The sequence below is a fragment of the Lytechinus variegatus genome, chromosome 5 (assembly GCF_018143015.1).
Source record: "Lytechinus variegatus isolate NC3 chromosome 5, Lvar_3.0, whole genome shotgun sequence".
Lineage (NCBI taxonomy): Eukaryota > Metazoa > Echinodermata > Echinoidea > Temnopleuroida > Toxopneustidae > Lytechinus > Lytechinus variegatus.
Genome location: NC_054744.1, coordinates 8,951,508 through 8,975,666, shown reverse-complemented (window position 1 = coordinate 8,975,666; position 24,159 = coordinate 8,951,508). Strand labels below are relative to the sequence as shown.

Below are 24,159 nucleotides of genomic sequence, written 5' to 3'. Positions count from 1 at the left end.
CATGGTCGCGCATGGTATCCACTTGTGAATGGAAGTGCGCCCCCCCCCCCGGAGGAGAGCATGAAGATTGGCTGGAGATATCTTTAAATCACAACACCTCTCGGGCTTAGCAAACGATTGAAAAAAAATATTTTTTAAAAGAACTTATGAAATAAATTGCGTACCAGAAGAAACACATCCATTCCAGCATTCGAAAAAATATATTTAAAAAACCACCCTATAAATGAGCCTCATTTTCGTCATGAGCTTTATTGTGTGTTCAACCGTCCATCTGGTTACGATTGAGTAGTTTCTCTTTGTTCAGATTGTATCATAATAGACCTGTACCACATAATAGAGAAGAGCACATAGATCTGACATAATTATAGCCCGGGTATATAGGCCTAAACAATTTCGCACACCGTCGTAGATGTTCGATATGAAAAGGTGATTTTTATACAGAGTTGAACTGGGAATGTGTGTGTATTTGAGTTTTGTCAGACGTGTATCAATCAGATATGATTATCTACGTCTGGGACCGACCTTTAACGTCACCATCCGAAAGACGTGACCAGGGCTCGAATCCGATCATGATAGTCTCGGCTACGGAGGGGATTAGCTAAAGGTTCGATCAGCGAAACAGATACGTTCTACAAGTAAGAACTGTAAGCCTCCCTGATCTCTGGCTTTCAAGAGTACATGTAAGACCAACTATACATTCGTGGGCAAATAAATACGGTTTATTTCCAATTCGTCTAATGACAATTCTTCCAATTGCCATCCTGTCTACTATCATTTGGTCTACCATTATTTCGTCCACTCACCACATGGTCTACTTTCATTTAGTCTAATGCCATTCCGTCTTGTAGCCAGTTGGTCTAATAGCCATTTAGTCCATATACCATTTGGTCTAATCAAACTTAAGTGTTAATTGTGCAACATGAAAGAAAAGAAAATAGGTATTAGACCAACTGGTTATTAGACGAAATGGTAATAGACGAACTGGTGATTAGACGAGGTGATAATTAGACCAAATGGTTCTTGGACTAACTGTTTGTTACGACAGAGGGTCGTGTGCTCGAATCCCGCCGCGGTCTAGCGTCCTTTGGCAAGGCGTTAGTCCACACTTTGTCATTTTCGACCCAGGTGCTAAATGGGTACCCGGTAGGATGCGAAAGATATTGTATGTTTGATTTTGCTAGCGCCATAATGAGGCTGCGATGAATGCAAGGAATGCTCCCCAGGGAGTGGAAATTGTGCACTTTTCGTGCGGGATTGAAATGAATCCAATGACCGGGGTAATAATATGCTACAACGCGCTTTGAGCCATTCTGGGAAAAGCGCTTTATAAAAATTGGCCATATTATCATTATTATTATAGACTAAATGAAGGTAGACCATGTGGTGAGTGGACGAGTTGGCAATGGACAAATTGACAATTTGAATGTTCTTATACTTAGTTCACTGTCACTATCTGCGTCATGATTCAAACAGCGTAATTAATCGTGGAATAATCCTGTCAGATCGTAGCAGATCGTATTAGATCAATCTTGGCAATCGTATTGATCATAGACAAATTTTGAATGATTTAAAATTTTCGCGATCAGTTACGAAAGGCCAATCACGGCGTTCGTAAGGGATCACACGGCAGTGGGGACGAAGTATTAGAGAGATCTGTCATACAATGTAAACAAAAAAAGAAAGGGATGAAATAAAAAGAGAGACCAGCTTAGAAGCTTGGCTTGTTGGACGCTGATCTCTCAAATACGTAAATAATGCATAGGCGGATCCAGCTTTTGGCGAAAGGGGGGGCGCACTGCCGAGCGGCGCACATATTTTTGCACTTCACCGGCGCCATAAAAGAAAATGTTGAAAAAGAAAAAGGGGTAATGCCTGACTCTGTCAAAACACGCACACGCACACACACATGCATATATATATATATATATATATATATATATATATATATATATATATATGTATGACTCATATCATATAGATATATATGACTCATGAGATAGAGAAACATGTTTCACCGACAAATTAATGCGAGCGCGAAGCGCGAGCTGAAATTTTTAAAGTATACTGACCTGCATGAAAACAGGAAAAAGGTGCCTGTTTAGGACTGTTTGTAGTAACTCATGAGGAGGATACATATCTCACTACACAGATAATGCGAGTGCCGAGGGCGAGCTGAAATTTACTTATATTCTGACCAGAAAGCTTGATATTCTAAGCATTCTTGGTACCAATGATTAAGATGGGTATCTAAAAAAAAATGCGAGCGCGAAGCGCGAGCTTAAAATTTTGATATTTCGATCTGAAAACATTACAGTTTAATGTACGTTTTAATAAAGAACAAGATTATATCCAACAAAAGATTATTGCAAATCGAAGCGGGAGTTCTTTTGAGGTTCAGAACTAAAAACGGGACATTCTATTCACCTATTTAATCATGAAAAGTATGGGGTTTTGCTACAGAAATGATGCGAGCGCGAAGCGCGAGCTGAAAATTTTTATGTTCCAATCTGAAAAGCGGATAATTTGAGCACGATTTTTAATAAAGAACGAGTTGTGTAGCTCATTCTCGTTTGCTGATTTCTGTGTAACAATAACCATCTTATTGTTTTTGCACATGCGGAACTATTGGGGGAGGGCAAAACGATCATTCTTGACCGCGGCGCCGATCTAGATTTGGTTAGCAATAGGCCCTTCTTCATTATTCTACCTGCGCTTATTTATTGAAATCAGGGGACGCTGATCATTCTTGACCGGCGTCGATTTAAATGTAGGTGGCGCCGGTTAAGACAAAGGCAGCGCCGATTTGTCTTGACCGGCGCCGATTGAAACAAGTAGTACTGATTATTTTTACCGACGTTACGTAAGATTCAGGCAGCGGCAATCCATAATCGACTGGCGCCGATCTAGAACCAGGAGGCGCCGATTATTCTTGACTGGCGCCGATTTTTAACCAAGTGGTGCTGATTATTCTTGACCAGCCCCGATTTAGATATAGGTGGCGCTGATTATCCTTGATCGGCGCCGGTTAAGAACTCAGGCAGCGCCGTTTTTTCTTTACCGGCGCCGATTGAAACAAGTAGTACTGATTATTTTTACCGACGTTACGTAAGATTCAGGCAGCGGCAATCCATAATCGACTGGCGCCGATCTAGAACCAGGAGGCGCCGATTATTCTTGACTGGCGCCGATTTTTAACCAGGTGGTGCTGATTATTCTTGACCAGCCCCGATTTAGATATAGGTGGCGCTGATTATCCTTGATCGGCGCCGGTTAAGAACTCAGGCAGCGCCGTTTTTTCTTTACCGGCGCCGATTTATAACCAGATGACGCCGATTGTTCTTGTCCAGCGTCGATTTAGATTAAGGTGGCGCTAATTATCCTTGATCGGCGCCGGTTAAGACTCTGGCAGTGCCGATTTTTCTTGACTGGCGCCGATTTATAACTAAATAGCGCTGATTATTCTTGTCCGGCGCCGATTTAGATTAAGGTGGCGCTGATTATTCTTGATTGGCGCCAGTTATATGCAGGCAGCGCACTGCTACCGGCGAAGTTGTTGGGAAAAGGGTAGTTAAAAGAAAAAATAAGGAAGATGATATGATTACGCTTTGCTGGGGATAGTCTTTCCTTTACTGTTGCTAATGTTATATCAGTGTATATTTTTTTTTAAGCAGCGCCTTTTCCCTTTCTTTCCTTTATTTTTAATTTTTCAAGCGGCGCCTTTTCTTTTACTTTTTTTAATTTTTTTATTTTGAGCGGCGCCTTCGGCGCCGCTCAAATATTAGGGGGGGCGCGCGCACCCTGCGCACCCCCCCTGGATCCGCCGATGTAATGTAAATATCGTAATATAATGTGAACTTGGAAAATGATCATTCGAATCAAGGGAACGTAAATACATGTAGTAGGAAAATCGCTGAACATATGGAAAATAAATGTATGGTCATGAATGCTAAAACAAAAAAACAAACAAAACAAAGCAAACAAACAAAAAAAACAGAAAAATGGACAGGGGACAAGGAGAGAGAATAAGAAGAAGAAGAAAAAAAAAGGACTGGGGAAAGGGGGTCGGTGGGATCTGTATGATATTATCAAGTAATTGAGGTTTGTTGTGAGTAGGGGGCAAGTAGTGATTTTTGAACTTTAAATTTAAATGTGCCTATACTTAAGCTCTCTCTCGTATTCAGGGGAAAGGAATTCCAAAATTTTGGGGCAGTAAATATAAAAGTGTTCTGTGTAAATGCTGTACGAGTCCTTGGCAGGTGATACAAATTGATTTGTCTAGTTGGGTAACGGTGAATTTCTCTAACGACTGAGATTATTTCACTTGCAATCAGTGAAATGTACCGTATTGTGTAATTAAAATTTGTTCATGCATTTTCGTTTGTCAACGGCAATATGTAAAGAATTCAATAAAACAACCGTATCTATCCATATAACCGTCTTTCTGGCCATGTACATTTTTGCCAAGTATATTTATATCTGAATTTACGAAGAAGTTGTATGTATGCGGTCAACTATTTTGACGTCCTCGCTCTGTTGACGTTGTATACGATTTTATTTGTTGTGATCCTAAAGGCGTTTGTACATCAAACAAAGCGGTGGTTTGCAAAATGTCAAATCGCAGTGCGTGTTTACATTTCACACCATCATGACAGTCAATTTTGATGGCAAAAGGGGAAAAAATATAAAGTACGAATTACCCAAGGAATATTTTAAGAGTTTTTATTTTATGTTTTATTTTCAAAGAAGAAAAAGAAGAAGAATAAGTAAAGAAATGAAATGAAAGAGAGGAATGGAAAGAGGAAGGGGAAAAAGAGGAGGGGTAAAGGAAATGAGGGGGGGGGGGAGTGGGCCGAGAATGAGAAAAGGAAGAAGGCGAAGAAGAAGGAGAAGTAAAAAATAAAACGAAGAAATAAAAAAGAAAAGTAGTAATGAAAATAACATTTCTTTATTTTTTCAATGTATTAAATATAAAACATTTTATGATACAATGAATAATTACATAATTAGGATTCTACTGTATACAGTGACTCCGTGCAGTAGAAACTCAACAACACACATTTCTACCGCTTAACGCTACACTGGTATAATCAATGAAATGGGGAACATCAACGTCCACGTTAATCAGTATAATGACTTACCTTTGCGATATAAACGACAGAAATTACTCCTTTAGAGGACGGTATTCTGAAAGCACAATTAGCGCTCAATTAGCGTTTTGTTATTCTGAAAAGTCATTTAACGTTGCGCGCACTTGCAATAGTCGCGCTATACCGCGCGAAAACTTAATTGATAGGAGATTTTTGGAAACATGAAAAGTCTTATGGCGCCCAATTAGCGGACTTTCCAGCGGGGAAACATAAGAGGTCCATTAAGTCTCGTTATCGCTTACTAAATGTGGCTTTCATTTCGTATAAATATCATCAAATCGGTTTAATGCTGCGACCAAAATTAGGAGGAAGTTAGAGAATAAAGGAGAAAGGTATGAAAAGGGAATAGAATAAAGGGAAAGAAGGTAATATAAACAAGTAAAATAAGGAATAGGGAGTATATCTGGTAATAAAGACATTAGAAAAGAGGAAAAAAAGCACTTTTCAGAATACTCCCGTTGGACATTTTTTTTAGTTAAAGTGGAGATAATGGCCAAGCTGGGATTCGAACTCATAACCTTGCGATCATGAGACCAATGCTTTAACTACCAGACCACTCGACCCTTTTTTATCAAAATATCATATTACATTCCAATTATTCCCCTCCCAATTATATTTCATTCAGTTGTTCCCACCATTTATCTTCCCTTTCCTCATCTCCTTTCTTTTTTGTTTTCCTTTTCTTTTCCGATTTTTTTTCTTCTTTTATTTATGTTCATTCGTCAGACTTGGCACCTTGCTCCTGGATTCCGGACATCTCCGAAGAAAGCCAAGCTGTGGATCGTTTACTTTCTTTCATCAAGTTAATGTGAGGAAAGACTCGTTAAAGAAACCTATAGCCTGCCATTGGTGGAAACTGGCTTAGTTCGGAATCTCTGAACACAAACAGCCAAAAGTACAGCTACGTACATCCGAATGGTTTCTTCCAGGACAGATCGCATCCTGGAGACAAGATGGCCATCGAGAGGCAGATAACCCTGATGATCGGTTGCCTGGAGACACTCTTTTACGGAGGTACCATATTCGGATGGCCATCACTCGTATTTATACTGAAGGATATCGGCTACTACGGAGGAGACTGTCTCCAGAACACCGATGACGTCAACGCTTCTGCTTCATCTTTCGTCACGCCTTGCTCTTCGTGTGAGGATCAGAGATCGATTGGTAAATTATATCGTGCCCCTTTTTTTCCTAAAAATGTTACATATTATTTAATTGGAAATATTTGTGAGAGTTTTACTCATTAAGGCCCCCATTCCACAGAACGGAGACCATTGAAAGATTTAAAATTGGTGAGGTCTTACAGCGGTCTTCAAGATCACTGAAATTCGTCATCTCTGTGGAATGGCTCAAAAAGACTCCTCAAAGTACTCTAAAAGACTAATGTATATTTCTTGTCTTATATAGAGATCTTTCAAAGGTCTTTCAGTGGTTTTGTTCTCGGTAGAATGGGGGTTTAACATGTGACTTACACTCTAAATTCAAAGGATTTAAAATAAATCCAGATCGGCTGTGAATGGTGACCAACCATATTTTGGATTTATTTTTAATCTCTAGGATGAACTTTTCAATATCAAATGAATCAAATCAAAATCTTTAATATTTATGTTTAATTCCTAATGGTTTAGATCTTAGTCTAATATTTGGCTGGTCACTTTTCACAGCCGATCTGGATTTATTTTAAATCCTCGGAATTTAGAGTGTAGTTAAGATTTTGCTTTTTTTACTTAGATAAGTCTTCTGATATTTTTATTCTTAAGAAAAAAAATACTTGATTACCTTGCCACAGCTTTCATTCAGCCAAGATCTTTGTATGTGACTGTTTTATAAAAGAAAGAGAAACTTCAAATTTGCTAAAATTTATTAATTAGTATTCAATTTTGATGAAAATATTCCGTGTTTTCAAGGAGGGGAGGAAGGTGCTGATTTTGTTTTAATCTGTCTATTTCTTCCAGTCAATTTTTTTTCGTGAGTGGACTTGGATTTTACTGTTGTGAACTTTAAACATTTGTCACACAAATTGTCCTTTAATATTATCAAGAAAGAGATGACAGTCATCAATTATATTCAGGGGTGTGAGAGTTCAGATTTTTATCTGATTTCAGATTTTTTTTTCCAGCTGAATTTCAGCTTATATTTGGCTCTCCTCTGTACAGAAAGTGTGGGAGCTCTTTCTATTTCAGACTTTTTCAATACTCTTAAGCTTTTTTCAGATCTTTTTATTTGTGACCACTCACACCCCTGTATATTCGTATTCGTATAAGTTCGGGGGGGGGGGGTCCGTAATGCTACTATCGTATTGATTTCCTTGCTGTGTAGACTATTCTATGTCGTTGAGGAATGGGTGATTTTTTTTTGTTATTGGTTTTTCACATTTCTGTTTTCAGATGCTGACGAACCGTCTTCCGCCAACACCTCGTCGGGCTTATCTTGTCATTCCCAAGACGCCAGTCTTCAGCTGGTTTATTCTGTCGCCATTTCCATTCAACTCTTTTCCTTCTTTCCCATGGGTGTCCTCTTCGATGTGTTTGGGACCAGAGTCACTCGAGTCCTCTTTAGGTATGTATACAGTCATACCCATGGGCGGAAATCCCAGGGGGGGCAGGGGGACGTGTCCCCCCTACTCAAAATAGTAGGGGGGACACAGGGGACACAATATCAAATGTCCCCCCTACTATTTTGGGTCTTTGGTGATGCTAATGATGCTAAGAAATATATAACTCAACATGGGAATAAAACGAGCGTTTTGGGACGAGATGACCTCTTTATTTATTTTATTTTTTTTGCTTGTCAAATATATTTTCGTCGAAATGACCTTAAATTTTAGGTATTGGCTTTTTTTTTTTGCTCGTCAAATTTTCCAGACCATTGTCCCCCCCCCCTACCTTTTGGGAGAGATTTCCGCCCCTGGTCATACCTGTGTTAGTATCCACCTGTCTATAGCAGCCACCTGCCTACAGTGACCACTAAAACTTATTCCCATTGAGGCAGATGCGTGAGAACCTGTCTATATCAGTTACCTGCGTATAGAGTGACCCCTGAAACTTATTCCCATTGAGGCAGATGCGTGAGAACCTGTCTATATCAGTTACCTGTCTATAAAGGCCATAATGTATGCTTCCCTTTAATACGTGACCACTGTAATACAGGTTTAACTGTACTCCCTAAATTCTTAGATTGACATAGATTAAGATCAAGGGCCAATTCAAAGTTGGATTTAACTCTCCAATCTTTAGAATTCAATCTTATTTCGAATCGATTGAAACTTTCGATCGAATTTGGATTGTCCCTGACCAATTGACTTTCAATCTACGGAAGTTAGAGAGTACCCTAAACAATAATACATATTCATTAATAATTGTTGGTGATATTAATGAAGTCTATGTACTTGGGGACCTGTTTCGCGCTACATAGGGGGAGGGGCGACCCCTGTTATTTTCCAAGTATTAAAAAAAGTAAAATCTCAAAAGCAACGGAAGGAAGACAGAAAAGAAAAGTTTAAATGTTTACAAAGTCTTATTCAGCATTCTGGAAAAATTCATTTTCTTTTATGTGCACTTTTCTGATTATTTTTCTTCAAATCCCTTTTTTTTTTCTTTAGTGTACTACTTCTCGCGGGTAACCTGTTCATCGGATTCAGTTCCCCGGAGCTACCGGGTCTTCTGTATCCAGGAGCTATCTTCATGGTGACCGGTGGCACAGCAGTAATCATCTGTAACATGGAGGTTGGTCAAAAACTAGTCATTGGGTAACGACTTTGCTCCGTTGGATAATAATTGCCCAGAATATATATAGTTTTTTACCAACATACATTACCCAACATAGTGGACAGTATGTTGCCCAACAGTTTAATCGTCTAGGCTAATATGAAAAACCCTTGTAGAAGAAATAGTCAATATCTTCATTTGAGCTCAAAATATTCCTGCTTAGTTGACCATCAGTAAAAATGTGAATAAAGGTTAGTAATTATTTCAGTTTGACTTGAAAAAATACACGACAACGTCATGTATATTACAATCAAAGTAGCGTATCAGACACAATAGAGTACATTAGATAATTATCGATCTTGAGGAAAATGGGGACCTTAAAATACAAAGCAAATCAGTAGCTTTTCGTTATATTATTCAATTACATTAAAAATATACATATGATATAATTTACTAATGATAATGCGATTATCAATACTGATATATGTTTACTCTAAATTTCAAGGATTCGAAATAAATCCGTTGTGAATAGTGTGACCAGCCGAAACTTTGAATTATTTTTAATCTTAAAGGATTAACTTTTAAATCTCAAAAGATTTGAATTTAAGTCTCGAAAAGCTTTAGGTTCAAATCTAAATCTAATATTCTGTTGATCACTATTCACAGAAGATCTTGATCCATTTACAGTAATAGATAGTAAGATTCTACTTTCAGTGGTAATTTGATATTTTCTGTCTATTTCATCGTCTTACTTTGAATCAGATTGGAAACTTATTTCCCTCTCACAAGTCGATAGTCATCACTGCTCTACAGGGTTTATACGGATCCGCACAAGTCGTCTTCCTTATAATAAAGGTAATACAGGTACTGAGGTATGATAACGGGGTAGGTGTGTGTACGCACACGTGTGGATGTGAGATGGGGGCTTTAGAGTGTGCTTGGGTTTTTCTTCTTTTTGGAGGGGGATGTGTGGGGCAAAAAGCAGAACAAAGATTTTTTTAAAGTTTGCATTAACTGACAAAAATATTTGTTTCCATTTATTTGCCTATTCAAACAGACATTTTCCCTTTGATTTCTTTTTTGGTGCAATTCCCCCAATATTTTGTTCACCCTCTCCCACTCCACTCTCCCCCTCCCTCCCTCCCTCCCCCCTCTCTCTCTCTCACACACACACGCACATTCTATTTTCCTCTCTCCCTCTCTCCATCTTTATATACCTCTCTCATTAACTCTCTGTTTCATCTCCCATGTTATAGGTAGCATACGAAGCAGGGTTCTCCATGCCGACAACCCTCTTCATCTCAGCCGGCTGCTCCCTTCTCCTAAACATCAACACATTCATCCTCCTGCCTGTCAATCACATTCCTTGGCCACTCCCACCGGACTACAGGCTTATCAGATGCTGTGGGAAGCGGCCCGAGGCCCCGCCCACTTCTACTCCTGCTTTCTATAACAAGGCGTATGTGGTTGACGGAGAGAAAGCGGAAGAGTGGCCTATATCTAAAATTAAAGGTAATGAATATGTTAATGAATCGGATGAAATTATTATCTATGTACGTCTCATAATTCCACGCTCCCTATATATAATATCTGATCACAGCTTTGAATCTCAGATTCGACAGGTTATATACATATTTAATGAATATGCTAGGTCTATATAGTTTGATTCGAGCACTACTGACGTCTTCTTCTCATCTTTTTTTAAAACTTGTCTGGGCAATTAGTAAATCCAGGCGCCATTCCAAACTATTCAGAGTTTGTAGGGATGTAGTTGAACAAGTTCGTATATCCATCACTAAAATCCTCTTATCAAATCATTTCAGGAAATGTACATGAGAATGAAGTCGGCGCTATCAAACCGACGTCAGGAAACAGAAGTGACAGTTCACCTAGAAGGGCGCCCTCACCCCCGTCGCCAACCCAAGATCTTCCACGGTACACGTCATTCAAATCCTGCATATTCTCTCTTCCGTTTTGGGCCATACTCATGTGGCAGGCTATTCTGGAACTCGATGTCATTTTCACCCTTGGGGTGTTGAATTATTTCTTGACCAGACTAGCAAATGGAGACACAGATATCGGTATGAACCCCCATTCCTTCCTATTTTTGTGGTATTTTCTGCGAGTGCATGTATGTCAAGTTCTTTTTTATTTCAATGTCTTAAAGGGAAACCTGCCCCCTCAAAAAAAAAATGAATAAATAAATAAATAAATGAAATGAAATAAATAACAAATAAAATAACAAATGTTTTAGAAGAAAAAGAAAAATCAGTCAAATGGATAGTTGACAATTTGAAGAAGGATTGAGCATAATTTTATTACTTTTCTTACAATATAAAGAACTTGAAATCCGAGAGCATTTCGTGACAAGAATTTTTCACTATTTTTTCACCTGATTAGATCAGATGCAAGGATTTCAATACTTGATAACAAATATAGTAAAATTCACTATTTGTTTCATGAAAGTGCTCCCCGGGAGAATTGGCGTTATTTAAAAATTATTCTTATTATATTGTATTCTCTTGATTTTCGGAAAATGGCCTTTGTTAAATATGTTTTTGTTGAAATGAAATGTATATCATTTGTTATGTACTCCTGGAAATAAACGTAAAGTAAGCTTTATTTTTGTCGTAATTTATTGCATTATTCCTTTTGCAATCTGTAAGGTTATCCCCTCAGCAATCCTACTTAATAAGTTTTCCTCCTTTATCATAATCTCCATTATCTACTTTGCGTAGGCTCATTGCGTGTGTTATTTTTTATTGTTGTATATGTCCTTTCATCCTAGTCTTACTATTTTTTTTACACGTATCTCCCTATGCAGTCCTATTGTTATATCATCTTTATGCTACATTCATTTCTATAACTTATATTTCGTTTATGTATCTAGCAGGCCTGGTATCTAGTGCTCAGAAACAATGCGTATTTTATTCATTTATTTATTCAGTTTATTTAAAAACAGGGTAGTCCTTTCAGAACCCAAAGGCCTGCTTTACAAAAGAGCCCTGTAGACATAGAAAGATTTACAAAATAAATGAAATACAATTAATAAAAAGTAAAATACAGTGCGTATCAAAAAAGAGTTTACACTTAGAAAAATCCTGTAAAATTATATATTTGTAATATCCTAAAGATTTTTTTCACATTTTAACATTGGTACAGATCCATTTAAGCAAATGACGATGTAACTGTCGAAAAATATTTCCGCTTGAGTGAGCACCACTTTTGAAAAGTAAAATGATTTGCGCAGAACTTGGAAATAGTTATGCGAATAAAAGTAGACCTTAATCATAAAGAACACGTGGAATTTAGCTAGTAAATTGATTTGATGATATCTTTTACCTTTTTTAATCTTGTTTCCTTGCCCAAAACACTTCGAAGAGTGCATTGCGCCCCACCCCACTCCCCCACACACCGAGGCCATCTTGACGATATTTGCTTTACTCTGAGCTGTGATTTACATGAAATGCCTAAGGCTTCATTTTCATTTTATTAATCATTGTCAAGCTTGGGAAAAGTGTGGAGGAAACAAGTATCAAATTAAAAATGAAATGTAAACCCACTTTAATGACACAAACTTAGTGAAAAATGCTGGAGATGTCTGATATAAACTTTTGTTCAGATTCCGTTATGTCCTCAGATCCAGCTGGCACACAAAAGGGTAAAGGTTGTGCTTACTAAGTGTTGAAATTTCAATTTGGTTGGCAAAATTGTTACAAAATGTTGGAATGTATCCGTTTTTATTTCAATCGACTAAAATAAAAGTGCAAGGGAAATGTATGAGAAATGTTACCCAGGGTAAGTTTGATTTCGCCCTTTCCCCTTGACACGGCGTGAAAACGAGCATTTCTGCGCAAACAGATTTCTGCGAGCTTTACAAAAATGGACAGTGCTCACTCAAGTGTAACATTCTGTCAAAACTTTTACTTTCATTAGATAGATGAGACCCAAACCCAAGATTATATGTGAAAAAATTACCCACATGTTGTATATTTTTTAATTCCCAGGGCTTTTTCAAAGTGTAAACTTTTTTTTTGATACGCACTGTATAGTACACAATCAAAATTACATGACATCTCAATGCTATCACATTAAATGAATCAAAACAAAACTTTAAAACCTCGATTTAAATAAAAAGACGGTTTAAAAGACGTATTAAACCTTTTTTTTTCAAATAGATGTTTGCATAACATAACTAACGAGGTGGATTTGGCGCCTTATATTAATTGCATATATCATTCCATTTTCTCTTTTGGTCTCCAGTAAGTTCATATACAAATGTATTCATCATTACACAGCTGACTGCTGTTGTGCTAGGTCCAGTTGGTGGTCTTGTCGTTGAAAGGAACAAAACAGGTCCATGTAAAAATGGTGAGTTTTAAAGTTTACACTAGGGAACGATGTGTTGGAGGGAGCAGCATCCAGCCCCCCCCCCCCCCCCCCCTTTCCCCTTCTCTTCCATCCTCATCTCCCTTCCGCCCACTGCAAAACTGCTGTATGTCATTAACTGAAGAAAAAAAATCCCTCGCAGTCGAAACAAGCTCTCTGTGTTGCAAAATGAAGCCACTTTTCATTTGATTACATTTCGTTTATTTCCATTTCCAACATTTACAATATGTTTTGTTCTATATATCTCGATAGTATAAGCGATGAAATAAAGGGAAAAAATATAAACTTTTGGAAGACAAGACATAGCAGATTTTTTTTGCGATCTTATATGTCGCCCCAACATCAATATTACTTTTTAAAAGGTAGCGTTGAGAGAAAATGTCCATTAGGTAGCGTTGAGAGAAAATGTCCTCCTTTTAAAAAATGGCGGGAAGACGTTTCATAAAGAGCAAAATTAATTATCAAAATTTAATCTTATTTTCTCAACATAACCCTACCTTTTAACGTTGTAAAAATACTTCATATGAAAGTGGGGGAGGCAGTCTTGACTGAAAATTATGAACATTAAAGGGCCGTTCGGCGCGTCGAAAGCAGCCGTTTTATTCTATTTTTTTTATTCAAACCACCTATACGTAGCTGGTTCAAAAATGTTACAGTGGCTATTTTGACTAGCCGTGCGGCCGCCGTAGATCAAATATGACTGAGGTCACAAAAAAGAGCACATTGAACATACAGAGTAAACAAAATTGAAACACGTATGGCTTTCCACATATGATATAGCACTGAGTTAGACAAGGCTTATGGAGTTAAACTGTACTTCAGAATAAGGGCCATTATGTTAAGAGTTCGTACCCCATAGAGAAGTATTTCAATATTCTAATCTATCTCCTATCTTTTGAATTAAGGACTCAAAGCAAGGAACTATTACCATGATATTCTAGATTGCTGCCTTCCACTCGCCTTTCCAAGCCTCCTATCTGCGGCCTACTCGGGTATATTCCTTATCCCTAACATCGAGGTGCAGTACCTGGCCTTCATGCTCATCACATTCTTCCGAGTGTTCTTCTTCGGCACCGGACCAGTCATTGTTTCTGCCATGTAAGAACTACACTGTAAACAAATGAAGTGCTAATTTAGCACTTACAGTGCTTGTACAGTGACTGCACTACGAGTGCTGTTTTTCTAGTTTAAATGTAGAAAATCAGCACTCGTAGTGCAGTCACTACAAGCACTGTAAGTGCTAAATTAGCACTTCATTTTTTACAGTGTACAATGTCATAAAAGGGTTCCATGACATTTGCTCCGGCGACTCTTGCTAAGATGGAACATCTACACGTTAAGCCAAATATTAAAATCTAACCTCCAAAATGAAATAAACCCTAATCCTTATCTTTACATTATCCTTTCGAATCATTTCAAATTTTTGAAATATGTAGTTATCTTGATTCCTTTCAATAAAACATACCCCGTACTCCCAAAAAGCTTTACATTATCCTAAACCAAAAGACTTTATTACAATCCTAACTCTAATCCTATATGCCCTCTTAGATGTTAAAAGACCATGAGCATTATGTCGCGAGAGCAAATGTCGGGTCACCCTCATTTAACCTGTCGCAACGAAACAGAAATTATTTTCATTAAAATTGGATGTAAAATAAGGAATTTATCTAATTTTAGAGAATTTTCTTCTAATTTCACAAGATCGCTTATTCTGTTATTTCACAAGAGACTCGTAGTAACATATATTATTTGCCAATGAGAGAGCCGATGAGTCGCACTCAGTATTTTCATCATACATGTATGTCATCATGAATTACAGAATATTTCACTTTTCACAGATTTGACCTCAAAGAAGCTCTTCATTGATTGATGACGGGTTGCACTAATAGAAATTCAACAAGTTCAAAAAGGAATGGGATTTTATTTCACATTTTAATAATGGATAAAAGTTGAAATATAATTGACTGACGTCATCAGCATTTATTTATTTATTTTATTTATTTATTTATTTTTTTTTGGGGGGGGGCAATAGTTGGGGAAAGGGCCATTTATTTGATGAACATTTTATTTCATTTTTTGGGGGGGTGGCACTAGGCCAAAGTCTGAAAATCCTGAAGACATTCATAATTATTCTGTCACTCTACTCTCTGCCGACTGATCCATCCCTCTTTTCTGAAAATTAGTGAACATTCTTCTTCTCCCTTCTGCTCTTCTGGTGTTATTCTCGTCTCAATCATCTCAAAATTGAATAGAGCGTATGCCTATATAACCCTCGCGTAACTTCGTAAGATGTTCAGTATGCAAAATTAACACTGCCGTGTGTTGCAACCGCCCTCGTACGTTCAGATCTACTTTAGATCGGCATGTACACGTATATCTCTGAGTTCGATGTCTTAGTAATAATTTTCTTTCTCTGTACCAGAGTACGTTGGCGTGCCAATAAACGGTCATGTTCAATAATGTGACATATTTTATGGGTTTGCCGGAGTGAAGAATATTGGTGGCAAATACTGCGTCGATCATTCGAGGAAAACAGATGGAAATGTAGGGAGATACTATAAACGAAATATATTCGAGTATTGCCCAAGGTGTATTCTCAACCATATTCTAGCATTCATTGTACTTCCCTGTCAATCTTAAGTGCTGCCCAGCATTTACAATTTTTTTCCAGTTTTTGTTCCCCCATCTTTGGCGGGAATTACGTAAACTTTTCAGGAAATAGCCAACTCTAAGTCATCCGGTAAACAGTACCCAATATGTAACATAAGTACTACACAATAATTAATGATGGAATTTTCACAAGTGCATTTCATCTTTGAAGGGATAGTTCACCCTAACGAAAGGTTTATTGTAAAATAGCAGAAAAGATAATAAAAATATTATTGAAGTTTGAGGGAAATCCTTTGAATATGAAGAAAGTTCTAAGAATTTTATGTATTTTAAGTTGTGACGTCACATACGAGCATCTGCCTCCTATGTTATGTAATATAAAATGCAGAAATTTCCATTCTTAATGGTGCATGAGGACTACAAATTGTCTTCTTTCATGAGGGGTGTGAAATAATCGATCTTTCGAAATACTAAAGGTACAATAAACCCATTTTCATTATTTTTTTATAATATTTTTAATCCTGAAGCTGCTCATGTGACGTCACAAATAAACAAACATTTAATTATATTACGTGTTAATTCTTTAATGACTCTTGGAAAGCTTTGTGTTTTATTTTTGTCAGATTTCCTCAGAAGTATTTCGGTCGTATATACGGTGTCATCCGGACTATAACGGGTTTGGTAACCCTGCTACAGTATCCTATCTTCATTATCATACAAGAGTATCTAGATGATGATCCCTTCTACGTGAGTCATACACTCCAAAAGAATGAAATGTTAAATTAAAGGGGAATGAAACCTTTGGCATAAGTAGGCTTGCGTCGAAACAGAAAAATCAAAGAAACAGATCAACGAAAGTTTGAGAAAAATCGGACAAACAATGAGACAGTTATGAGCATTAGAATATTGCAACCACTAATGCTATGGAGATCCCCCCATTGGCAATGCGACAAGGATTTGTGATGTCACATGTGAACAACTTTCCCTTTGATGGACTATAAAATACCCCCAAAATGTCTCTTTTTGCTTTTTCTTATGGTGATACAAACTGTTTATCCATGATGTATTCTTTAAAAATCTGTATTACATGCCCTCCTATCGAAAGAACACAGTGATCATCTGATAGATGTGATAAAAGAGGCAATTTAAGTGAAATATATACTAAAGTAATGGGAAAGTTGTTCACAAGTGACATCACACATCTTTGTCGCATTGCCAATGTTAGGATCTCCATAGCATTAGTGATCGCAATATTCAAATGCTCATAACCTTCTCATTACTTGTCTGATTTTTCTCAAACTTGATCTATTTCTTTGATTTTTCTGTTTTCACACAAGCTATCTTGTTCCAACCCAACACTTTCATTGTTGGTAACAGCTTTATGCATGGCTGGGTATAATATTTGGAAAGGGTGTCACTCTCCCATTCTTTCAAATGTTGATTTAACATTACATATTTTAGAGTGTACAATGAACTATATACATATTCTATGAACTATCTTAAAGCCAGAATGTAACTTTGGTAAGGGTTGAGTATGGTTTATATATTGATTGTAAAATTAAATAATGATAGGCATTTATATAGCACCATCTATCTAGAAATATTCTATTCCGAGGCGCGTTATTATAATTACCCCGGCTTTAGATCGAGCTGCCTTTCAGCGCTCATGTGTTCAAGAAATTGATCCTGCCGGGTACCCATTCACCTCACCTGGGTTGAGTGCAGCACAATGTGGATGATAATGATTGTTCAGTTCAGTTCATTTATTTTCATAATCTCAATAAAGAACATCAAATACAATCAAAATTTACAAAACAAGTACAAACGAGAATATTCAAAATTTAAACAATAGCATGAACATAATAATTGAGAGTATGATGGAACTAGCAAAGGCCAAGGGCCTATCACGGGCTAGTCCCCGAAAGGATATCAGTAAAATTATTGAGTTACATATGTATGAATTAAAATATTTTAAAGGAAATAGCAAAACAAAACAGACAAACGAACAAACAAGTAATTCGATATTTTTGAGTTGGTTAAAAAAAAAAAAAAAAAAAAAAAAATCATTTAAGTGCATTGTTTTGTGATCGAGAGAAAAGGTACATTTTATAATTACGTTTGAAAGACGATAAAGTGGGCATATTTTTTATATCATTTGGTATGTCATTCCAACATTTCGCTCCTACAAAAGATATAGTTGTACGAGAAAATTGATATTTGTATAACGGCAAGCGTAAATGGCTACTGGTCCTTGTACCGTAAAAATGGAAAAAACTGTTAAGCCTAAAAGATTCATTAAAATTTGAAGGCAAGATGTTTTTAAAATATGAGAACATGAATATAGCAACCTGTAGTTCATACAATTCAGTGATCTTAAGAATCCTTAGATCTTTAAAAAGATTAGCAGTGTGCGAAAATGCATTTTCGTTGCTAATGATACGGACTGCACGTTTTTGTAATTTTAAAACACGATCCAATAGGTAATCGGCACAGTGTCCCCACACAATACAGGAGTAAGAGATATATGGCAAGATCATTGAATAATACAAAGTTAATAAGACTTGTTTGGGTACTACATTCTTAAGACGATTCATTGCACCAATACTTTTGGAAATTTTGGAACAAATATCATTAACGTGTATACTCCAACTTAGATTTTCATCTATATAGACACCCAAGAACTTGGTATTGGTTGCTCGCTGAATTTCATAATTATTTATACATATTTTAATATTTTCGTCATCTATATTCTTATTTTTTGGTTTAAAGATCATATAAAATGTTTTATTCAGATTAAGTACAAGCTTGTTTGCTGTGAACCATTCATGAATAGACTTAAGTTCAAGATTCAAAGTAGAGATCATTTCTACGATATTATTACCAGAGATAAATAAATTTGTGTCGTCTGCAAACAAGATAGAAAAAAGTCGTTGACTGACATATTGAAGATCATTGATAAATAAAAGGAAAAGTAGCGGACCCAATACCGATCCCTGTGGTACTCCTACATCTGTGGTACACATTTTCGAATTATAATTGTTTAAAGATACATATTGTTTTCGGTAGTAATATTTAAAACTTTCGGTCTAATCCTACTTAACATTTTGGACTTGACCATAAAATTGAATTCAACACCTTTCCTTTGTAACGTAATGTTTCATTTTGCTTTCAAAGGAAGACTTATATTAACATTATAATTTATGCTTAGTTCGTATATATCTAAAAACTAAATACAAATGAGGTTTTTTTTCTTAATCCATCCGTATAACAAGCTTTAAGATAGAGTGAGTGGAAAGATTGAACGGTCATTTTAGTATACTGCTGTAAAACTTTTCAGAACAAAACGAAATGATTAGAAAAAAATCCAAGGCCACTTGTTTGGGAGGAAGTTAGTGCGAAATTAAATAATTAAGACAGTAGAATAGTTCAGCCGATTAATTTTCTTTCTCCGTTTTATTCTAATATATTTGTGATAATTGCATTCTTCAAAACACGTTCAAGCTTAATATGGGGACAATATGGAGGAATGCAGAGGGGTTTTTGTTAATGTGAGTTTAGTCCTGTGCAACTGATAAAACAAGGTTTAGTTATCATCAGTCACAGTGAAAATGCTATTTAATTTTTTTAATATGACATGAACTTCAATACAGCAATTTAAACCAGTAAAAACAATCGAAAATCAATTATTGATAATTATACTTTGTTAAAAAATTTGGACACTTGATGAAACAGTTTTGATAAAAAACTAATCTAAGATTCTTAAATGAATAGCATTTTTTGAAATTTTAAACAGCGTTTTTGATATATCCATCCATCAATTAAATTTATATATATATATAGCTCTGGTGTTCTCAATAATATCCTCTGTTATTTTAGGTCTCTCTCTCTCTCACATACTTTCAGGTCATGATTGGTTTTGCCGCGGCTGATCTTCTGACGTTATTCTTGCCATTGTTCCTCTATGTTTCAGCCAAGAGAAATCTGAGAAGGTTTATCAACAACCATGACAACAGCAACAGAAGCAACAACAGAAAATAACAATACTATACTATAACTAATTGCAACAGTATCCGTGAATACATAGGGATAGAAAAATTAATGACTTATCAAAATAATGAATGGATATAATGATATGATACATTATATAACAGCAAAACCAAAACAATATCGTTAATCAAAAGAGCTCTTACTTGTTAGCCTCAAACGTCCACAAGGCGTAGTTTTACACATGTACATTATAGTTATTTTTATTAGAGCATAATAATTATTTCAACCATACGCATGAGGATTTAGCTATATTGGACACTAAATGCTGCAAGTTTGAGATACATTTGCTGTATATTTCTGTTTTAAAACAAAATAAGAAAAGGTGGGACCCTTAGATAATTCAGTAGGATGTAAAATATTTGCCAACGATTTTATTGTAATTTATACAATTCCAATATGTTTACCACGTTGATAAGAACACAATGTCACACAGTGTGATCACAGTCTGTTCTCACTGTGAAAATATCATTCACACTGTTAAAATGCTCATATTCAACAGTGTGAAGATTTTTTCACACTGTGGACACCTCGACAGCGTGACTGTTCACAGCGTGTTCACATTGTCGACTGTGTGTAAATGGTATTCACTCTGACTTTTCAAATGCTCAAATTCGAATATTTCAACACTGTGGACACCCGGACATTGTGACTGTTCACAGTGTGTTCTCATGGTCAGCTATGTGAAAATATGATTTATACTGTTAAAATGCCCAAGTTCACCAGTGTGAAGATATATTCACACTGTGGACACCTGGACATTGTGACTGTTCAAAGCATGTTCACATACTTGACTATGTGGAAATATTATTCACTATGTTAAAAAGCTCACATTCAACAGTGTGAATATATTTTCACACTGTGGACACCTCGACAGTGTGACTGTTCACAGCGTGTTCACATGGTCGACTATGTGTAAATATTATTCACTCTGTTAAAATGCTCAAATTCGAATATTTCAACACTGTGGACACCCGGACAGTGTGACTGTTCACAGCGTTTTCACATGGTCGACAATGTGTAAATATGATTCACACTGTTAAAATGCTCAAATTCACCAGTGTGAAGATATTTTTACACTGTGGACACCTCGACAGTGTGACTGTTCACAGCGTCACACAGTGTAATCACTGTGTGTTCACACTGTGTCGACTGTGTTAATATGAGATTTAAACTGTTGAAATGCTCAAATAAAACAGCGTGAAGAGGATTTTACGTTGTATTCCACACTGTGAACACACTGTGGAACACTTTGCTCCTCCAAAGGGAAGTTTATGCTGAATATACAAGGATGAAGTATTGAAATTTAAAAAGAAATCGACTAGAAGTTCAGTGCAAATCGAATACAATTGATGAACAAAAACACTACATTATTTACCTCGCTTAAAATAGTTTTCTGATAAAAAAAATCTTAGTAATACGAAATATTGTCACCTTACTTTGAAAAAAGAAAAGAAACAAACATTAAAATGATGACAATTGCATAACGCAGTTAAACTGAATATGTTTTTATTTTCCATGAAGACGGTGTAAGAAAGCAAACTTGAAAGGATATAGTGATTTATGATTAGATGCTTAACGTATTATACTTTCGTTGCTTTTTTTTATTTGAATCGAATCAAAATGTAAGTAAATATCAATGATTGAATCTATATAAATTTTCATCTTTAATTTATTCTGCAAATTGGCTTTTTTTTATTACCATATAAATAATTGTGCTGCCATATGCATTAGAGGTGCTAATAAATTACTTTTCTATATACGAAGCAAATTTAAAAAAAATGATTCTGTTTCATGTCATTATATAGCTGCAATCCAGTGATGGAACAAATTCGTTTTATTATTATTAAATGGTTGAAGAGTGGTTTGCGAATGGCGAGTCAATCAAGTCAACTGTACAAGAGAATTATTTTATTCCCCCCAAACTCTTTTCAATCTCCGTCATCTGTCTTTTCTAGAACGCCGTTTATAAAAGTGAGAATTATACTAGCGTAGGTCCAAAGCAATAGTCCTGCTGTACGTTGCTTTTTCACCGCTCTAGACCTACGTTATCCATTTTATACTGTGTCGTTATTGTCGAGAAGTACAACATGTCATATCATTTATCAAAATAGTACCTCCTATGGTGAATTTTCCGAATCAGTGCCCAAAGTGCCCAGAACAACGCCGTTTTTATCGAGAGGGTAAATTCAAAGATTGTCTCGAATAGACATCCAGAATAGTTGTATACCATAATGTTTCTTTCCTATGGAACCCTTTCATTGTTAAACTGGGGTCTTTGTCTGTTTCTTCAACCGTTGCCATGTTAGGCAAAGTTTTTTTCTTAAAAAAAAAGCCGAGTCGTTTGGTCAATCATATCAATGTTTTATCATAATTTAGGTATTAAAGACGAATTTTTATGCCGAAAGTAAGAATAATGGTTAACGCTGAAAATGGTGCTGCCGCCTAATTTAAAAAAAAAACACTTTTTTGCAGAATTCTTTGCATCTTGACAATTTACATATTTTCAAATAAATTTCTTGAATTACATCTCAAGTAGATATCTTTTTACATCAAGAACAAGCATAAACATAGATATCAATCCCCCTTTAGACATGTTAGAGCTATTTCAGTATTTTCAATGTAAATATGGCGTTTTTACACAAATGACCCCCCCCCCCCTCCTTTGAATCAAATTTTCGTCGGGAAAATGCCCCCCCCCCCATGGAAAAACCTGGATCCGCGCCCCTGTAAATGTATACTCAGTCATGTCTGTAAGAGCGCAATAAGCCAGTTCGTAGTTCCTTTCTGCGCATGATCAAAAGATTCTACGCATGATCAGAGGAAGGTAATTTGCATCAAAGTGACATGGTGGTATAAAATCTAATGAGATAAGCACCAACTTTGATGTCTTGATTACTCATATATTCTTTTAATGGTGTTTTTCATTTACATCCAAAAACAACAACAATGCGTCCACGAACGACTGGTATTTCACAGTTTGCCAAGTACATTGTGCAACATGCTATGATATGCATTTAAAGTAGGAATGCAACTTTCATAAAGTGTTCTTTGGTGTGCTATTCTAGTCACCTGGTGGGTGTTTCATAAAGCTGTTCGTAAGATACGAATGACTTTACGCACGACTGGTGATCCTTTCTTATGCTATGTGATATCTCTATGTAATTGATTTATGACCTAAGAACATGTTCCAGTCGTGCGTAAAGTCGTTCGTAACTTTACGAATAGCTTTATGAAATACCAGGTCTATTAAATTTCTTAATCCTTCGATGTAAGGCAAGCTTGTAATATCTTGCTTTGAAATCTGCCTATGAAAGGTCATTTGACCAAAATTGTCCATGCATGAAGTAACTACGAACTGGTCTATAGCACGTGAATTCGCGACACCGCGATTGATTGAATGAAAAAATGGCGAGGGTAGTGGGGGGGGGGGGGCACTCAGTATATAATGCAAAGTGGGTATGTGCCGCGGAGGGGACCCCCATTTTCACACTCGAATTTCCGTTCCAAGGCATAGCATTTTCTTCTTATCGAGAAAAAAAAGAGAAATCCGCTCCAAAGCTTCGCATATTTTTCGTTACGCCGCTCCGATCGCATTGAATGAGCCGCAATTTTGGTGAAAAGCGGCCGCAGAGCTCCCCGGCGGAGGCCGCGCTAGCTGCATCATAGATCATGCACACATGACCGTTCCATAGGGATGCATACGCACTCACACGGCGATCCGTTCCAAGGACCCCCGTTTTCACAAACATTTGTCGTTCCGAAGCCCGTTCCGAGGACCCTCCTTTTTACAATAAGCCCGCTCCAAGGCCCCCGTTTTTTGTCTCGCCCGCGGCACACCCCACCATTTTTTTTGGTCGAGTGCCCCCCCCCCCGGGGGCCGAGGGGGGGGGGGCACTCAGTATATAATGCACATAGTGGGTATGTGCCGCGGAGGGGACCCCCATTTTTGTCTCACCTGCGAAGCAAAGTGAGACTATAGGCGCCGCTTTTCCGACGGCGGCGGCGGCGTCAACATCAAATCTTAACCTGAGGTTAAGTTTTTGAAATGACGCCATAACTTAGAAAGTATATGGACCTAGTTAATAAAACTTGGCCATAAGGTTAATCAAGTATTACTGAACATCCTATTAGAGTTTCATGTCACATGACCAAGGTCAAAGGTCATTTAGGGTCAATGAACTTAGACCATGTTGGAGGAATCAACATCGAAATCTTAACCTGAGGTTAAGTTTTTGAAATGTCATCATAACTTAGAAAAT

General features: G+C 36.8%; 1 protein-coding gene across 2 annotated transcripts; it reads left to right on the top strand.

The window, feature by feature from the left end:
- Window positions 1-167: 167 nt before the first annotated feature.
- Window positions 168-20,806, top strand: LOC121415212 (solute carrier family 43 member 3-like). 2 transcript variants are annotated; one of them, XM_041608380.1, is made up of 11 exons: window positions 168-426; window positions 5,874-6,311; window positions 7,535-7,706; window positions 8,749-8,872; window positions 9,617-9,709; window positions 10,111-10,366; window positions 10,678-10,935; window positions 13,118-13,225; window positions 14,149-14,341; window positions 16,477-16,600; window positions 19,757-20,806. In XM_041608380.1, exons 2-11 carry the CDS (start codon window positions 6,101-6,103, stop codon window positions 19,889-19,891), a joined length of 1,674 nt encoding a protein of 557 aa, XP_041464314.1. In that variant the 5' UTR covers window positions 168-426; window positions 5,874-6,100; the 3' UTR covers window positions 19,892-20,806. The 2 variants fall into 2 exon arrangements, with proteins under 2 accessions (XP_041464314.1, XP_041464313.1); XM_041608379.1 differs by lacking the exon at window positions 168-426 and adding an exon at window positions 486-635.
- Window positions 20,807-24,159: the final 3,353 nt, after the last annotated feature.